At 45.3% G+C, this 20,123-nt stretch overlaps 1 protein-coding gene across 1 annotated transcript in view; it reads right to left on the bottom strand.

Moving 5' to 3' along the window:
- Btbd9 (BTB domain containing 9) overlaps positions 1 to 20,123 on the bottom strand; it is a 382,244-nt gene that overhangs the window by 57,354 nt on the left and 304,767 nt on the right. Inside the window, exon 9 of the mRNA XM_085679848.2 lies at positions 12,325 to 12,432. Coding sequence (XP_085535974.1) covers positions 12,325 to 12,432 — 108 coding nt within the window. The remainder of the gene's footprint in view (positions 1 to 12,324; positions 12,433 to 20,123) is intronic.

Genomic DNA, 20,123 nt, shown 5'->3' with positions numbered 1-20,123 from the left:
TCAGATTCTCCTTGCAGGAAGAGGCACATAAGTATCTTGTGAGTGGTTTTGAGTCCCTCTGTAGAGTTCAAGGTCAGTGTTCTCAAAAAAAATTTTTTTTTAACCTATTACTTTGAAAATTCAGAGAAACCACCGGAACCTATTGACTTGACAAAGTTGGGCTTTTAAATTCAATCCATTTCTGAAGTAAAAGGGGCACAGCTGGCAGATGTTCTAAAAGCACTCGGCCTTCCATAAAGAACGTTCCTTTCCCAACAGTAGCGAAAGAAAGAAGTAATGGACTCCCAGCCCGTAACCAACCTCTAGTGACAACACTGTTACTGGGGATCCAAGTCATAAACTGAGGGACAATGAACAGATGTGGGGAGCAGAGAATACTGAACCTCTGGCAGCAATGAAATAAAGTCTGGGGAATGGGTTGTCACCAAATCAAAGATGGCAAATGGACAAGGGAAGACAAGTTGGGAAGATATACCCAAATCTACAAAAACGACCCATCAAGGCCACTCTTACCCTCTCGCACAAGTTCAGCATGTGTCAGCATCTGAACTGGAACGCGCAGACTTTCTGATGAAACTGAGTGACACCTAAAGCGTGTCCAGAGAGGACTGCTATACAAATGCAGCTAGCTGCACATGCTGGAGACAGTGATGGTGGTTACACACTTAGTGTGCACATCCTGGAGACAGTGATGGTGCTTACACACTTAGTGTGAGCACCCTGAAGACAGTGATGGTGCTTACACACTTAGTTTGAGCACCCTGGAGACGGTGATGGTGCTTACACATCTAGTGTGAGCACCCTGGAGACGGTGATGGTGCTTACACACCTAGTGAGCAACCTGGAGACGGTGATGGTGCTTACACATCTAGTGAGCACCCTGGAGACGGTGATGGTGCTTACACACCTAGTGAGCACCCTGGAGACAGTGATGGTGCTTACACACCTAGTGTAAGCACCTTGGAGACAGTGATGGTGCTTACACACCTAGTGAGCACCCTGGAGACAGTGATGGTGCTTACACATCTAGTGAGCACCCTGGAGACAGTGATGGTGCTTACACACCTAGTGAGCACCCTGGAGACAGTGATGGTGCTTACACACCTAGTGAGCACCCTGGAGACAGTGATGGTGCTTACACATCTAGTGCAAGCACCCTGGAGACAGTGATGGTTACACACCTAGTGCACACACACTGGAGACAGTGATGGTGCTTACACACATAGGCACTTGGTCCAGTAAACATGGGCCCTCTGTGAGCGAGGTCATGGCTAGACTCCAAAGGGTAAAAGAGCGAGGAGAGAATCCAGACCTCTGCTCTCTGAAGCTTGTCTAGTGGAGAGCAACAGCAAATAAATGCTATGAGACCGCTCCTCTCAGTCATCCAATGGTGGGGAGCCAGATTTTTCTTGAAACGGAGAGTCTTGGCTATGTAACAGCTATGAACTAGTCAGAAAGCAGCAGTGTGGGCTCCATGGGCTCCAACAACAAGTACAAGGCGTCTGCGCTAGGACTGAGCACTGTGTGACAGGAACTGAAGGGAAGCTAGAAATGGGGGCTGAGAGAGTGGGAAGTGAGGTGGGAGGCTAGAGGGGCAGGGAGAGCCAACAGAGGGATCCCAGCTGTGGGGGACTGTGCTTCTGGTTCAGAGAACAAAGGCTCCTAGGCAGGGAGTCAATCTGCTCCTCATACTGGGTAGAGTCAACAGGGGAAATGATGGCAGCTGGACTAGTGTGACCTCTATTCATTTTTGTCATTTGAAATACAGTATTTATATGAAAGCTATTCCATGACAAAAAAAGTCTGTCTGATCATGTGTACTCTAAGTGTGCTCACACAGCTCAGGAAGAAAGTGTCATTAAGGTATGGCTCTTTTTTTTTTTTTTAAACTAAGACCACACGAAGAAAGGTTTTATCTTCACAGAATAATGGAGCTCTGTGGCTAAGCAAGGAAGACAAGAATGAGAGCACGGAGATTCTCGGCTGCTACCCAAGACCGTTTCCTTCAGCTGTCAAAGGTTCTGAGTAGGGAGGGTTCTCATCTTCAACCCACAGATACTCCGAAGTTAGTGCTCGGCGACTCCCAGACACAGCCCACAACTGGTTCCCATATGTCTTCTACCGTATGGATAAAGTTTTACACAAAAACTTTATGTAAAAAGTCCTCTTTAAAAACACAGGTATGGCCAACTAATTGCCTGTTAATGTTTCAGATACTAAGACATTCACTCAAGGTCTTTCTTCACTTAGAAGCACCTCTGAGTCTGACGTGGCACACAGGCCCCTCCACAGACAAGCTTGACACTCAGGGTCTGCCCCGTTATGACTAGGTCTGTGTGTTCTATCTGAATTCTGCTGGAGACAGGGGGAGGGTGGGGTGGGGTGGTATATTCCTCTTACAAGGATGTGTTTCTTTATTGTTGAAGTTTTTAAAGTCTTGACAAAAATTAACAACAGAGTTTGCCCTTTAAAAAATAAAGGAAAGAACATGGCTGGCTTTTTCATTATTGTCAAAGTGTGAAAAAAGAAAAACAGAATTAAGTATGAAGAGAGAAAAATAAACTCTTCATCCAGCTGTTTGAAAGTGACAATTACACAACCAGTACCCATTAATTGGCTCATGCGTCCAGAAGGAAAGAGTAAACATGCTCACTAGTGCAAACCTGCAGGGACGAGAGGAGGGAGGAACCTGGATTTGCAGCAGAGTCTTAGACACAGCCCTTCCCTGAAAACTGAGCCTGCCACTCACTAGGACTTCTCCCCAGCAGCAGCAACAGTGAAGATATCACCCTCATCTAATCCCACTTGCTGCGCTAACAACATGGTCAGTGGTAGAGAGCATGTTTGGCTCTTGTGGAGAACCTGGGTTCGATTCCTAGTACCCACACAGTAGCTCGCAACCTCCAGTAGTAGCTCTAGTTCCAAGGATTCGATCTCTGAGGGAGCTGGGCACATATGTGGTGTACATGCAGGCAAGACATTCAAACATAATATCAAAGAAAAGACTTGCCTTTTGGCATGTTTGTGACAATGAGCATGGCTAGCCATGACTTCCTAGAACTAACTCAAGGCTTTTGATCTGCTGAATTCTGGCTAAGAGATAAAATAGGTGGGGAAATTGCTTTCTTAGCTTTGTCACCACTAATGGGACGGAGATACGGAGAAAAGCTAAGGCAAAGCCAGTCACTAGGTCTAAATGAGCTGTTTTTCCTCCTTACCACACTCTCAAAGAGGCTCTGTGCCTGAAACTCTCCACCCTAAAATGTCCTCTTGCCCTCAGGGAAGTACTTGTTCTTTCTCAGATTCCCAGAGAGTAAACAACAGTTAGAGAAACAGCCCAGGACAGACAGACATGTGCTTCCTAGGGTCTTGAGTGCCTGACATGAAGCTAGGGCACAGAGCTCCTCAGATGGGGATGTCATCGTGTGGAGAGCAGGAGCAGGCCAGGGGAGCCCCAGGCAGGTCTTCCCAGACTCTGGGACTGTGAGACACTTCCTGGGGAAGTTGATACAGAAGAACTGTCTGTATTCTGTCAATCATGTTTTAAATAAATGCTGATTGGCCAGGCAGGAAGTATAGGTGGGTCAACCAGACAGGAAATAGAGGCAGGGCGATGAGAACAGGAGTATTCTGGGAAGCAGAAAGCTCCCTCTGCAGTTCTGCCCAGATCACCAAAGAAGCAAGATGTGAGCTGCCCAGCTGAGAAAGGTACCAAGTCATGTGGCTAACATAGATAAGAACAATGGGTTAATATAAGCTACAAGAGCTAATAAGTAGCCTGAGCTAATGGGCCAATCAATTTTATAACTTATGGAGATCTCTGTGTGATTTTCTTTGGGGCTTGCCAGCTGTGGGGAACTGGGCAGGATATAAACCCCAACAAGCAGGCCCCTTCTTGTTAAAGGAAGTCATGGCAGTAGATTTCATAGCAGAGTGCTGAAAAAACTGTAGCCTCAAGCCTGCCTCAGTTGGGAGGCTGGCAGGTTCTGCTTGGGCCCTTGATGTCAAGTACTCATGAAGCTGCTGGAATAGAGTTCCACACAACACTTACTGGCTTGACTTCATGCTGATAGGGAAGAAACAGGTGCTTTGCCAGCCCAGGTTATGCAAATGCAGGCAAGGGCACACACTATGGAGTATTATGTCTGCAGCAAGAAAAAAGCTTCCTCAAATGCAGCTTTTTCTAAAAATATTTTTTCCATGAAATATGTGAAAATTGGCTAGGTAACAAGGAGGGCACAAGGAAGGGACTCAGATCTCCCTGGGAAGGGGAAATAGAAGAGATTTTGTGGGTGGACTAGGGGTGGATGGGGAATCAGGTGGGGGGGGTTCGGGGAGAGTACTGAAAGAGATGACTGGAAAGGGGGTAAATTTTGGGGTGAGGTAGTGCAAGGAAAACTAGGAATCTGCAAGGATGACCCCCAGCTCAGACTCCTAGCAATAGTGGATATATAGCCTGGACAGGCCGTCTCCTGTGGCTGTAAGATACAGTGCATGTGACCCTGGCAGGTTCCACTGTGGATAGGGGAAACAGAATATGCCATGCTAAGAGAGCTTGGAGAGTTTGGAGTTTTATTTAGGAAGAGGGTATTGGGAGGGTAGTGGGAAGGAAGGGAGAGATATAGACAGACACACAGACAGAGACAGAGAGAGGAGAGAGCTGTCTCTTCAGAACAGCAGGGAGAAAAGAGGGGCCTAGACAGGAGCTTGCCTCAAGAGAGATTGGGAGTGGGTGGAGCTTATCTCTTAAAGGGACAGGGTACTGTCTGGATTCATCCTGCCAGGTGACAGGAAAAGGCCAGCACAATCCTAACAATGACCAGAGGAGACTTCCAGAGGAGGAACTGGGACACCAACCCAGCCACATAACCTTTGACTTATACTCTGTCTTGCCTATGGGATGTGCTGGAGTAAAGGTGGCACAGAGATTTTGGGGGTGGCCAACCATGGGAGTTGGCCATGGTCCAGCCTGAGACCCATGACTAAGAGGAAGCCCTGACACTGCGTAGAGCACTAGGACCCAGAGGCTGGATAGCCTAGAGACCTAAGATAGAACCAAACATGACCAGAGAGGGGGAAAGTGTCAACATAACGATGCCTAACAATATTCTGCTATACTCATAGATTGGTGCCTACCCCAACTATAATCAGAGAGGCTTCTTATCCAGTAACTGACGGAAACAGATGCAGAGACCCTCAGCCAATCATTAGGCCGAGTTTGGAGAATCCTGCTGAAGAGAGGGAGGAAGGATTGTACAAGCCAGAGGGGTCAAGGACATCACAAGAAAACCCACAAAACCAACCAACCTGGGCTCATTGCAGCTCACAGAGACTGAACCGACAGCCAGGGAGCTTGCATGGGACCAACCCAGGCCCTCTACATATTATCTGGCCCACTTGAGGGACTACTAACAGTGGGAGCAGGGGCTGTTACTAATTCTTTGGCTGGCTTTTGGGAACCTATTCTTCATACTGGGCTGTCTTGTCCAGCCTTAATACAAGGGGAAGAACCTAGTCCTACCACAACCTGATATACCGTATTTTGTTGACATCCAAAGGAGGCCTGCCCTTTTCTGAATAGGACGGGAGGAGGAGTGGATTGGGGGGTGGGAAGAGAGAAAGGACAAGTTAGGCAGAGAAAAACACAGAAAGCAACTCAAGGCACTGAACTACCAATGGCTGACCCTAAGGGAGTCAGGCAGGATCACTTGGGGGACTTAAGATAAAAGATGGCACACACTACATACATTTTTGCTTTTCTCTATTTCTGAAAGCCTCTAATATGGTTTCAAACTACAAAGAGAAACCAGGCATGGTGGCTCACATCTGTCATACTAGCTAGCATTCAAGAGGCAGGAGTATTATCACAAATTTAAGGGCAGCCTGGTCTACACAGTTAAGTTCCAATTCAGCCAGGGCTACCTGCCTAGTGAGAGCCCACATCAAACAAACAAGGTCAGTGAGATGTCTCGGCAGGTAAAGGCATCTGCTGGCAAGTCTGAGGACCTGAGTTGGATCTCCCAGACCTACATGGTGGGTTCCCCTCATGGACTCCTTCCTGTAAGTTGCCCTCTGACCTTCACAGGCATGTATAACCCCAAAATAATTGTAATTAAAAGTCAAAAAACAAAAAGAACAAGCAAATGCAGCAACCAAGGGAATGCATTAACAAAGGTGATGCAAACTGGAAGAGGAAATGCAGCCAAATGCAAGACTGCAAGGAATTTTCACAGAATGGCGATGACATACTCTTCTGTCATACACTGTGAACTGGATAGATTTCCGAGAGAAAGCCACCTGCGCAGGATGGACGGCCAGTTTAGCCAAAGCACTGTGAATCGACAGCACCTCAAGGATGAAGAGACACTCCTAAAAGCCTCCAAAGGGGAAGATAAGATTTGACAAGAAACAAGAATTGGGCCAGCAGTAGATTCTGCTTCAGCAGCATTTGAATCTAAGTGGCAGGAAGTCCAAGGTTCTGAAAGGCTGAATTTTTCTTTGTAAGATTTATTTATTTACTATGCACACAGTGTTCTGTCTGCACACCAGAAGAGGGCACCAGATCTCGATACAGATGAATGTGAGCCACATGGGGTTGCTGAGAATTGAACTCAGGACCTCTGGAAGAACAGACAGAGCTCTTAGCCTCTGAGCCACCTCTGCAGCCCCTGAAAAGCTGAAGTTTATAACAGGAAGGAAATTCCTGGAGGAATCCAATCCCATGTCAAACTATGATGCAGACATGTAAAAATTCTTATTATCTGAATTTGGCATATCTTTTCTGAAAAAAATTAATCTACAAGGCTTACTTTATACAATATCTATCAAAGATCTTTGTAGGATCCAGTCATGACAAGTTCAATAGAGGTCTGAGTCTCAATAGTTTACCCTGAGGCAATATCTGGTTCCATAAAGACCACAAACTGAAACTACCCAGGCACTACCCAGGAAGAGACCTTCCATAGGAAATTCCTAATGTTCCAACCTTGTATATAGGATCACCTGCCAGCACACACCCTGCTAATATAACTTTTCTGGCTTTTGCCTTTAAATAATGCCCTCTAGAAGGGCGGGGTACCCCCTCTTGCTGCTGTTGCACTAGTTGCATTGACGAGGTCCCTGCCAGCCTGTATTGTACACACAATAAACCTTGCCTTTGCATTTTGGTGAGTTTGTCTCCCTGGTAGTCTTTTGGGGTCCTCATGGACTGGGCATAACAATCTTAATTACGTGTTCAAAATTACGTGAACTCAAAAGACCAAACAAGTATACTAGGCTTCAGGGTGACCTATGAGAGAGAATGGAAAAGCAACCAACCACTAGGACAGCACTGGTGTTTCTTCCTTGTAGCAGTGTACACAACTGTGTCTCCTGCATGTAATATGTAGTGAGTGTTACTCAGTAACAGGAAGGTGGAGACCCTCGGTGGTAAGCCTCACACTCCAAATACAAAGCAATTTCCCTGGCCACAGCCATGAGCTCTGTCCCAGAATAATAGGGCATGTCCAGTTACAAAGTCATTGCTCCTAGGAGTCCCAGCTGGAGCTTCTAAATGCATACCTAGAGCCTCCTACGCCAGAGGCTATTTATGAGCCAGGGATAATTTTTATCATAAGCAATACCGCTTAACAGCATAGCTAATATTCCACTTCTGTGAGGTTTGGGGACAATGGATCAAGAAAGGGAGGAACTGGGTCCAAGGTCAATATCTGACTCACAGAGAAAGGATTTTGTTAACCCTTTACCATGCTCTACAAAAAAAAGAAAAAGAAAAGAAAGAAAGGAAGGAAGGAGTGAAAGAAAAAGAAAGAAGGAAGGAAGAAAGGGAGGAAAGGAAAAAGGGAGGAAGGAAGAAAAAAGAACAAATAGAAGGAAAAAGAAGAAGAGAAGCCAACCTAGATGGGAAAGAAAAGAAATCTTAAGTCACAGCTCTGAGTAGGTTAGGACGCATTTGCCCAGAATTAACCAATGAGTCAACAGCAAGCTTCAGAAGCTTTGGTAATAGCAAAACTATCTGATTAGGAACCATGGGCAACAAAAAGCTGCTAATGGTTCCTTAGCAGTGGAACCATTCTGAGCACTCCCAGAAAGCCCCATCCATCTGCTTGGAACCCGGCACACAGTTCTTCTCAGGAGGCCATAAGCTGAGAGGCGCAGTGTGGTGTTTCCCACATTGAGCAGTGACTAGATACTGTGTGGACAGTGTTTCTATAACCAGAACATCACGATGACTTCTCAGGGGTTTCCTTTTCAGGGTCTTTGTGGCCACACAGAAAGTTTATCTCCAAGTTATAGCAAAATAAGCATCACAAACCTTTACAATATTAATGCGGTCGAAGAGCTGATAGAAGGAGGAAAAAGAAAAGAAAGACAAAAATGAGAAGTAGGAAAGTCAGAGTAGAACACAGGACATCCATTTATCCATTAACATAGTGGGAAGTCAAGAGGTTCCGTCCTTAAAAGGTGGGCCAGAAAGTAGAAGTCAGGTATATTGTTTATGTTTAAAGCTACATTAAAGTAGAACTAAACAGAAAACATAACCCAGACATGAGTAGGAAGTTAAGAAAGCTGGCAAATAAATAAGGAATAAGATGCTGCTGATAGTATGGAAGTCGTCAGGAAACGAAAACAAAAACCCTACAGCAAGTCAAAGGTGCAACCTCTGAGGAATGGGCAGGAAGATGCGAAGGTCATGTTTTGCTCTCCGCTTACATCTCCCTGTATTGTTTAATGTCCTACGTGCTGCTTGCATTCCAAAAAAGATTAGGGTTCAACAATCTAGAGGAGAGCGGAGGAAGAGAACCACAATTTGAATGTAAGGTCTGAGGGCTAACAGTTAGAACATGAGAAGAACAAGAGTACAGACAAGTTTTTTCAAAACTATCAATATCAAAGCATGATTATTTACAATAAGAAGGATCCTTAATCTTGAAAGCAAGCAAGAGCAGGGCCAGACATACAAGGGCTAAGGTCTCTGTGTACCCGACCGCCCTACACATGCTACCTCTCAGTAAGAACAAGCTCAGCTCTAGAAGCTAAAAGAACCTTCTCTTGACATCTGCTCTGAAGCACGTAAGTAAAGAGAACTGTTTGCACATCTCCTTAAGGACTACATTAAAGGTGGGGGTGAGACAACATCTACAAATATAAAATCATTACCACTGATTCCAATGGAGTCGACAGAATCTTGCCTTCCTTTCCCTTCTCTTTTGTTCTGATGAATCATCCACAGCTTATTAATATGTAAAATGCTACCGGAAAACCCGAGTGCTATCATCGAAGTGGAAATCTTGTCAATTATTTAAGTTCATCAATTAATGGCAACAAACCAATAAGATGTTGATGGCCAAGCAAGACATTGAGAAAATCTGTACACAGAGGCGTTTCTCAGTCACAAAACCCCAGTGAGCTAAATACAAAGCACGAGGACCGGCATCTGTGCAGAGTTGACTGTGCTCTTGTTGAAGGCTTATGGAGCTCCCTGGATGGAGGTTTACAAAGAGAAGTACAAATGACAGAGGGGCTGTCAATAATGCCAAAGATGGTGAGCTGTGCTCAACAGCTGGCTCTGGAGAGAGGATGCAGCAGGCGGCTCATGGCGTCTAGAGGCATGTCATTGTTTGTAAAGGGTTCCAGCAGCTTGGGACCAAGATCCCCCCTCCTTCATGCTTCTCCTCCCAGGGTGGTTTAGTGTTCTTCAGTAATACCTGGGTATTGTAAGCGGGGCTAAGTGGCAAAGAGTCCTGGATTAAAATTTGACCTCTGCTCCTTGGGAAAGATACTTCTTCTCTCCACACAATTCTTTTATAAAATGAGGACACTATCCCACTAAGCACCCTATATTCAGACAATGAGATACAATGTATGAAAGTGTTGGAATACTAGTTAGCAAATAATAACTTGTTTTCCTGCACCGTGGCCAAGGTGCTCACAAGATTCATGTCTCCCTAAGAAGTGAGTAGTCCAGGCACACTAGAGCAGAAAGGCTGGTTTTTGTCCCCAGTGGTATGTGAATAGCAGGAATGCACACTGTGCAAGCCAGGGCTTCTTAGAACCAGTTATAACTTCTCCTTCTGCTTCCATGACCTGTATCTGCTACATGCAGAAGACCCTGGTGAGCCTCCAAACAATGATGAACCCACAAGCAGAAGCCATGTAACAAGCAGGAGCACTCATGTAGACTGTTAATCATACTGTTGCATGAAGCTGGTTAAACACTGAAGCTTATTTGTTATAGCCCTGAGTGTGAACTTCACCATAAAACAGTCCGTGTGGCAACTATTCTAATAGTAGTACTGATGGTGTGAACACTGAATCTAACGTACTGCCATCAACGGCATTAACAAAGCATGGACCAGGGGCACAGCGCAGTAAGAGCAACTACCTAGCAGAATTCTGGCAACCAACCAATCAACCAAAGAGACAGACATTAGAAAAGAAATTATAGCCAAATAAGTGCAAAAAAACAAAACAAAACAAAACAAAAAAAAACCACTCAGCAGCATCAGCCACGAGAACTACAAACCAAAGCCTCAATGGGGCCTGCTTCACTGCCCTGGGATTGACTGTGGCTCACAGATGACAACACTAGCAAGAATGAGAGACTGATCCCTCACATGCTGCTGAAGGCCATGCAAAATGGCTCAGCTGTTCTTCAAAAAGTTAAATCCAGTCACTCTAACAGTAGTGCTGCTGATGGTAAACACTGGGTCAAACACACTGTCATCAAGTCATACTCATGCCCTTAAGAAATACCATGCAGGGGCTGGAGAGATGGCTCAGTGGTTAAGAGCGCTGCTTGCTCTTCCAGAGGTCCTGAGTTCAATTCCCAGCAACCACATGGTAGCTCACAACCATCTGTAATGAGATCTGGTGCCCTCTTCTGGCCTGCAGGCATACATGCAGAATACTGTGTACATAATAAACAAATAAATCTTTAAAAAAATACCACGCAGTAATTTTACTCTTAGGTATACACCCAAGACCACTTAAACATTATGTTCACACACTCTCCTGTACAGGAATATGTAAAGCAGCCTTATTCATTAAAGCTAAAGAGAAAAAAACAATTCAAATATCTGTGAGGATGAACAACTAAAGAAAATAAGGTCACACACTAGAATATTATTCACCCAGACAAAAGAATCTTCATATCTGATACAGTTCATCTGCAGGATGAACAGGAAAACACACCAAGGAGAAGAAACTGAGGATAAAAGGTCATACAGCACATGATTCCACTTACAGAGGCCTCCCATATTTTGCAAATCCAGAGTCAGGAAGCAATTACTAGATACTGGAGCAGCTGGAGGAACATAGGTTTATGGGGGGGTAATAAAACTGCTGCAGAACATCAGCTAACGATGGCTGCACAATTCTGTGAATGTCCTGAAAACCACTCTGTTGCATACTTTGTAAGGGTGAGCTTAGATGACAGGCCGGGGATGTAAAATGTCCCTCAAAGGCCCATGCGTGAAGATTTGTTTGGTCACCAGCCTGTGGTGGTACTGGGAGGTGATGGCAGAACCTAGTGAAAGAAAGTGAGGTAACCAGAGGTGACCTGGAAGGTGACACCGGGGTTCCTGCGCCTCCTTCCCTCCAGCTCCAGAGGCCACTTGGAAAGCTCACGGTCATGGGCAGGAACCTCTGAAACACGAGCCATTAAGCCTTCCTTCTGAGTAACCTGTTTCTCAGTGCTGTGTCATGGAGACGGAAATCTGACTAATATAGGATTGTAATTTGATTTTTAAAGATGAAGTCTCAGCTTTGTTGTGCTCTGTCTCCCAGAAGAAACTTTCCCCCAGAAGACACCAAGTTCTCTTCATGTATCATGGCTAAAGATGGTCAGAACTCACAGAATTCTTCTTTCTAGGTGTTCCCACAGTCAGATAAGCTCAATAGAGACCCAATGCCAGAGGCCTGTGAAGAGCCTAAGGCTCATGGCTTGCCTTGCTTAGTTTAGGTACTAGATGAGGTAAGATTTGGTATGAAGACCAGTACAAGGTAAAGAGTAAGACAGAGCCCACAGTAATCAGTGAAGTCAAATTCTATTAAGGAGTAAAAAACCCCTAAAAGGGTAGAGTGGGGCTTGGAGGTCAGAGGGAGGACTGCACAGGAAACTCTTACTTCCCTGTTTGGACATGTCAGTCATTTCCAAGTTCAGTTCACAAGTAAAGCTTATTTAGGCACGGCAAGTAAATCTCATTTAAATTCTTAATAGTCAAAACGGAAACAAAGGATCATGGGAATGCACTTCACCTCATCATTCTCAGAAGCCTCTGAGCTCACAGAGGGCTGCCCCTGCATTGAAAGGATGCTACTTACTTGCAGGACACTTTTGTTCTGTCAGCCACCATGGTCCACTGCTGCTGATTGGTGGAAACCTCAACGTAGTAACTGTAGCTTCGATCGTCACAGTCCCAGAGTAATAACCTGAACAAAGAAAAAGACATTACATTGTGTTTGCATCCTATCATGGGGCCTTGTGTCATCCCCCCCCACTTCCGCTGTGCCCCACCCTGCATCCAGGTTGAAGACAGAAGTGAATCTCAATGAAAACATGAAGAAAAGGGCTGTGGTCAGCTCTTTGGAAGTCTGCTTCCCTAACCACCCAATCCCAGGGGACCTCTGTTCCCATGGCAGCGAGGTTCAGACTGGCTTAGGAGGGAGAACATCCCCGGTCATCCTCTGAGGCTCTCCAGCTTTCACCTGTAGCATCGGATCTAGCTGAAGACAACATCCCAGAAACACTGCTCAGGGAATGAGGGCTTTTCCATGGTGCTAACAAGCACTCACTTTTACCACATTTCCGTGTGACCCTGGTAAAATTTCCTCATGTGGGAATACAGCTACCCCTTATCATCTATAAGCAACAAGTCCTAGCACCCCCCCTCAAGGTCTGTGGCTACTTAAGTCCTTCAGTAACACGACATCTTACATATTTTATATATACAAAATCTATGCAGTCATCCATTCTCACATACCTCTGACATAGGTGAACACAAATTCATAAATGTAGATAGACATACACAAGTATAAAGATGAGTCTGTGTGTGGGCATCCTCCACTGACAAGGTCTTGTGGTGTAGGCTAGGCCAACGAGCCCACAATCTTCCTGCTTAGCTTCTCCAGTGTTGTGATCAGAGGGCTGTTAATAGCCCACCTGGCCTTCTACATAATTCAAATCATCCTCAAATTACTTATAATACCCAATACAAAGCAAATGTGATGTAAATAGCTTTCTTCTGTATTTTTAAAGGAAATGACAAGAAAAAAAAATTTGTGCTCTTTTATGCAAACAAAAAAATTTAATCAATGTTCTATGAGGACCCCAAACGTGAGAGAGCCAAATACACCAGAAAACATACTCAGTATCTGGGAACTTACTCTCTGGTTCTGCTCTGAGCCCTCTTTCTGCTCAGGTGAGAACTTAAATGGACTAGGAGTCCACTTTCATCAAGTTCAGTCAGAAAGTACTTACCTAGGTTTCAGAATTGTTGTTACTTCTAAGGAAGGTACTGATTGAGAAGTGGGATGAGGGCGCCTTCTAGAAGGCCAGAGATGTGCTAGTTTGCTCCCAGTGGCAGCTACATGGCTGCAGGAGCATGTAAATATTCATCAGGCTATGCATGAAAGATGTGTGAACCACACATTTCACATGTGCGGTTCTTCAGTTAAAAACAGAATCCGAGTCTTTCAATATGGGATCTGTATTTGGCTTCTGATTTCTACTATCTCAGCCGTTTTTGCCTAAACAAAGTAGATGCACTATCACACTGTTTAACAGGAAGTTGGATGCATGTGCTTCCAGTCAGCTACAACAGTGAGCGCCCTGAAGGTAGTACCCATGTCTAAATAGTTTCTCGATACCCAAAGCTTGGAACAGCATGTCACTTGGAGCCAGTGCTCGGTGGATGTCAGCTGGGCAAACACAGCAGTAACAGTGATAATCATGAGAGCCAACATTGCTTTAATGCTTATGTGGATCAGACCCATGTCAAGCGCTCTGCCCAGTCTGGTCTATTATCTCCACCTGAATATCCTCTTAGCAAGCATGATTGCACTCCTCACATTATATAAATGGTAGAAGTGAGCCTTGCGGCTGTAAGTGCCTTATCTAAGCTCACTGTCAGCATGTGCATGATGCAGGATTCCAACCTGGCATCCTGATCAAAACCCAGGTGTGTAATCCCCAGCAAGTACTGCTGTTATTCCACTTTATGCATCTGGATCATTTTCTACTCTAACCTATCACTCCACAACTGCCATTCCTAGTGTCTTCTCTAATCCCGTGATTACAGCCAGTGAAAACCCTTGCACGAGTTCTGTCTCACGTATAAGGTTACTGTAGAGAAATATTGCTCCTGTGATTGTCTCTGGATATTAGGCCGAGGGCTAGTCAACTGTTCTATCACTAAGCTATGGTCACAGCCCTCTTACTCTGCCTTTTGAGGCAGGGTCTAAGTTGCCAAGGCTGACCTTGAACTCTCACTCAGTAGTCCTAGGCTACTGCCTTTCAGGCCTTGAGCCCCTGGGATAACAGGCCTGTGCCCAGGGCCCAGCTCCTTTCCCTTCAGTTCTTTGTTTCAGACACAGCTCTGCTTGCTATAAAATAACAGTCATTTACTATTACAGATGAGGGAGCCTCAAGTTAACTGTTCTCCTCACCTCACAGCTTGCAACAGGTTTCTCTCAAGACAACTCTCACTAGGATGCTTGGGGTGTTTTGTTTTTGTTTCTGGAGATAGGGTTTCTCTGTGTTGCCCTGGCTGTCCTGGAACTCAGAGATCTGCCTCCTAAGTACTGGGAGTAAAGGACTGTGCCACCACGCCTGGCTCTCTTACTACGATTTGGGATTAATGGAGAACCAGAGGGTTCCGACCACCTACCGTTCCAGGTAGCTATGAATCAGTGATAGCACCCAAATAAACACACTCGGTCCCTGTGAGGCAGAATCTAACCAGATTTCAAAATGGTCCATGGAAAGAGACTGCCTTGAGGATACGAGACATGGAGACAACACTGAGATCTGACCAGTGTGAGTGTGGTGGGTGTCCTCAGAGACTCGCAGAGTGATGTCGGCACTACCTGTCAACTGACGGTGGCGCGCGCCTTTGATCCCAGCACTCAGGAGGCAGAGACAAGTGGATCTCTGAGTTCAAGGCCAGGCTGGTCAAGCTCCAGAACAGTCAGAGCTACACAGAGAAACCCTGGGGGAGTGAGGGAGATCCTGGAAGGTCAGGTCTTGCATCATCTATATCATAGGTACTGACTTCACAGCATTTCATTCTACAGATGTCCCACAATTTAATTAGTCTCTTAGTACTCAACATTTAAGTAGTTAGTAATATTTCACTGTTAGGAAAACTCTTTAATAAACAGTCTTAGCTAAATCCACTACTTCCCTCGTAAGTTTGTAAAAACACTCGTATTTTGAGCCTGTGGTATGTATCATAGAACAGCTATACACCTCTCTTCTCCCTCACCTCCAGCAGAAATCTGTAACAGGCTGTGCTGCCAGCAGACTCTAGTCAGCGCCCAGTTCTGAGCGTCTCACTGATAATCATACTTAGAAACACTGCTGCTGTTACATAGCAAACACATTTCATTAATTTGCAGGGATTTTTTCAAACTTATCATTGAACTTGAACATTTTGTGTATTTTCCATATTTATCCTATTGCTAATGACTTACAAAATGTCCTCCAGAGCTAAAGGATATTAATTCACTGCCTATCATAGTTGGCATGCTAAAGATATTAATTTTTATTAGCCTAATCCATCGATCTTTACCTCAATAATTTCTCCTAGCCTAAATTTTTTCTTTCCTGAATAGCAGCCAAGAGTACATACTGGTTGAGACATCTCCTTTCTATTCTTCTATTAAGAGCCCCTGGGGAATGCAGGGTCACGGTGACTCTTGAGTGGGAAGGGACACTGACGGATGGCAGGTTATCAAGTACAGAGCTCTGTCCTCTGCATGCGCAGTTTTAGGGACTCAAATTCATGTACCAGGGTGCCTATTTGCTTGGAACTTAGGCTTCATCAGGAATAAAATCCTTTTGTTGATTCAACTGAAAAAGCAAGTACAGTTTAAAACCCTAAAAGAAAAGCTGGTTCAATCTCCTTCCTGTCTATGGGTTCTTGTTAGGCACAGTGTAAAGCCCCACCACCTTCCCCTCACTAGCTCCTTTGTCTGCCTGCAAAGTCTGTTCTTAGGGATTTGCACTGACAGCATAGAGACATTTCTGGCTTGTAATCTGGCTGAGAATGTTTGCAGAGTGTGATCACCCAGCAGAGACACTCCTCATGACCTTAAAGGAGATGAGCTCCTTAAACATGCCCCTCCCTTCTCCACCCCATTATCAGAAGCCATTTTCAAAGAGGCTGACTTTATCCCACCGGAGAATCACCAGTGCAGATCAGGCCTGTGAATGGCTGCCACAGAGCTCAGCATCTAATGAGCACCGTGTGAAATGTCTGGTGACATTACATGTTGTCTCCTCCATCTCCCACTATCCTTACAGTGGGGGCGCCCTAAAAGCAGGGAAATGCTGGTTTTAAAATAATTGATTAGCAGATGTGATTCTGCTTACATCTTCCATAAATGGCTGGTTTCATACCATTGATTACCCGGGGCTCAGTTTACAGCAACTAATTGCTCTCCTTGCTGGTGTTTTGATATAAAATTCGATAGTGAATATGATTTCAAAACTCTTGTCTTTGTGGCCAGAGTTAGAAGTGACTGGAGGCAAACCCAGTGGACTGAGTTTTCCCTTCTTAAAATAATTGCTCCCGCATCAGTCTGTGAAGAAAGTTTCCAAATTGTAGCATTCTAATTGGAAAGCCTGCATTATGCATGCGATGACAAACTATGTTGTGCTGAATGGCATTTTTTTTATCCCTTTCTTAAGGGATTAATTCCATGCCAGACTGTGAACAATGGCTAAAGCCTAACAGAAGAGATCAACAGTTTTTCCCCTGAATTGGTGCCTTTAGACCAGTAGCAAGGGCCTGTTTGCTTGTACCTAATTGCCTACCGTTTGTGGCAGCCTTGCTGGAAGACATGGGGACCTAACACACTGCTCCTGTTGCTAAGTTTCCTCATTTGGGGAAAACAACCAACCAAAGCAAGATCAACTACCCGGCTATTGGCAATGTAATAACTTATAAGAATTCATTTATAAATTTTCTGTCAAAGACACTTATAACCTCAAAAAGGTATATATAATATTCTTAAAGAACCCTTAGGTTCTTTAGAAACAGCTGTCTTTCATTTAACAATTCAAAAATTCTTTACCAAGCACTAAACACTGTTAGGTAAATCTTTGAACCTACTTTACCTTCCAGTCCCCCTCTTGTGAACTTCAATATCCGCCTCTGATGGCTTCCCCAGGCTCTTGTGTTCTAACAGTTTATAATCTCCTGCATATGCAATGGAGGGTTTGCTATGACTGTATACTGCACGGCATTCTCTCTGAGAACTACTTGTAGTAGCCCCATTTCAAAGTAGGTGTGGGAGTTCTTGGGCTCAGTTTGCCCTGCAGACCTGGCTGCATCCTAGGAAACAGACCCATGCTGGGCTAATCACATTTCATTTCTCAAAACTGGAGGATGCAGTGAGCGTCTAGCTAATTGGCCCTGCTCACTTAAATGAGATAATGAGAAAGCAGACATTCCAGGGTGGTCCTCTTTCATCACAGGTACCAGGAAGGATGCAGTCATGGGTATGAGAAGCAGAGCCAGGACACAGTGAAACCGAGTGGGGCTATTCCTGACCAATTCCTATGTCTGATTTCAGTACCATGACATGCCACCATGAAGACACCTTCATGGCTTAGGTTATCTTTACTTGGCTTTGTCACTTGGAATCAAAGGGGCCTGAGCTAGGTTCCCAGCAGAGCACACTGGGAGCAAAGGCATGTGACAGTGAGTGATGGGATGCTGCCTTGGTGGCAGCAACACTTGGTACAACAGGAAAAGCAGAGGAAGAAAGGGGAGGAAAGCTCCCTTTGAATGAGAGTCTTCCTGCTGCAGGACAGGTGACAAGGCGAAGGGGTGGGGACAGGCTCAATGAGGGGCTTCTGCCTTCTGCAGCGGTGGGCAGGCACTGTGCACTGGCTAATCACCAAGCACACTTCAGAACCACCCAGCAGGGGTGCGGTGAGCTTGACTAAGCACTTCCCTGGCCAAGGATCCAAGGGCCAGGAAAGTGCTGAGCACTTCTTGACTGACGGGTAGACTGGTGGAATTGAGGATCTGGGAAAGGTCAGGTATTGCAACCAAGCAGGGAACTTGTAACTCATTGAAGAATCCAGTTATCATGGCTCCAATGTGAACATGGCTGCAATTGGAAGCACACAGACACAATGTGAGGGTACCTTTCTAGTCCCTGTGGTTGGCAAGGGACAGACAGTCGGCAACAGCTGCCAGAGGAGCTAACAGAGAATCAACTCTACTAGTGAGAAACGGGGTTTTTCCCCAAGATGAAGGGATCTTTCTTGTTGGCTGCCACAGCAATGGATGGTGTACTTCTCAGGTGGGGGCGAGGTCCAGCAGAGCAAAGTTGCTGAGAATTCTAAGTCCAAAATGAGTCTCAGCAGGGACTAGAGCCAGGTTACAATGTTCTGAAGAGCCTAAAGAGACCGAATGGCTGCCCTGAAAATGTCAGACATGAGAACAGTGAAGGAGGCCACGGCTACAGAGGCCATGCTTACAAGTGGGCTACAACCTTCAGAGCAGAGGGGAAGCCAGTCTTCTACCATCAGGAGGAGGGAACTACAGGCTTCTCACCAGAAGGAATGTGTTCTTGGCAAGTATGTTAGCAGAACACATCAGAGCCTCTGTCTACTGTGGGATACTGCTTAATCTCTTACAGCTAGGATGCTCTGTCTGCCAGCTTTCTGTCACTGGAACAAAATACTTGAGATACTACCCTTTAAAAAGGGTGAGGTGTACTTTGGCACACAGGCTTGTTGTTTTCTTTTCAGAGAGGGTCTCACCTGGACTGTGTAGATCAGGCTGACCCCTGACTCACAGTCCCAAGTATTAGGATTAAAGGTGTGGCCCACCACACTTACAGCAGTTTGTGATGTCTCAGTGCCTGGCTGTCAGCTCATTACTTCCTGGTCCGTGGTGAGGGAGACAGTGAGCAGTGAGGGGAGTGTTGATAGCCAGATGGCCAACAGAGGGCGCTGGAGATGGCCAGGGCTCGAGCATTCCCTCTACATTCAGAGGATGACCTGCACACCTACCTTCACTAGAAGGTTCCTTCATGTATGAAAAGCACCATGGGCTGGACACCAAGCCACTCCTATCCAGACTGCAGCACACAGAGAAGATGAGTTCTCCAGGGAAGTTAGAAAAAACTGTCCCATCAGTCTCCCTCAGGCTCGTGATGATCTGCGTCTGTACTGGTGTTTAGGCACTGATGCGGCACCAAGATGAAATAAAGGAAGGTGGCAAAATAAGACACTTGGGCAGTCCGTGGATGCCATCTCATTAAGACAAATGGCAATAAGAGTGGGGCTGCATGCATCTCTAGTTCCAACTTACACCTGGCACACTATAATCCAGGGACTGTAAGGAAAGCAGGCCTCTGGGGTGCATCTAGGAACAACTGGACAAGGAGAAGCTTCCCCAACTCTGAGACAAGACAGAACTAGTCACCTTTAGAAGCTACTGGGATCTGGTTCTTTTCCTAAAGCCTAGTCTGACCGATAACATAAGAACTGACTGCACAGTACCAGGGGCTCCACTGTCAGTGGACGCAGAGTGTGGAATAAGGAGTGACTGGGCATTGTATCAGCTCACACTTACACAGACCACACCCACTGTCTGTGCACACACCAGCACACTTAAAGAAAAAGTAACAATTTATAATCCGTACACTTTTAATTTCTCAATGCTAAACTCTTTGTCTAAGTCAGTGTTTAATTTTTTGGCACATGCTAAATACTGCCCCCAGATACCTTTAGATTATTTAGTTACTTGGTAAACCTTTATTTTTTATTCAACAAGAAAGTTCTGGCCCAGTCTTATGATCTGGATTTCATAATATATAGTCTTTCATTTTATGCTTTCCATGTGAATATGGGAAAACTATGTCTAGGCCAACGGTCTCAG

Source organism: Myodes glareolus, chromosome 18 (genome assembly GCF_982192425.1).
Source record: "Myodes glareolus chromosome 18, mMyoGla1.1, whole genome shotgun sequence".
Classification (NCBI taxonomy): domain Eukaryota; kingdom Metazoa; phylum Chordata; class Mammalia; order Rodentia; family Cricetidae; genus Myodes; species Myodes glareolus.
The sequence above is the reverse complement of the archived record's forward strand: the minus strand, read 5'-3'. Positions and strand labels throughout refer to the sequence as shown.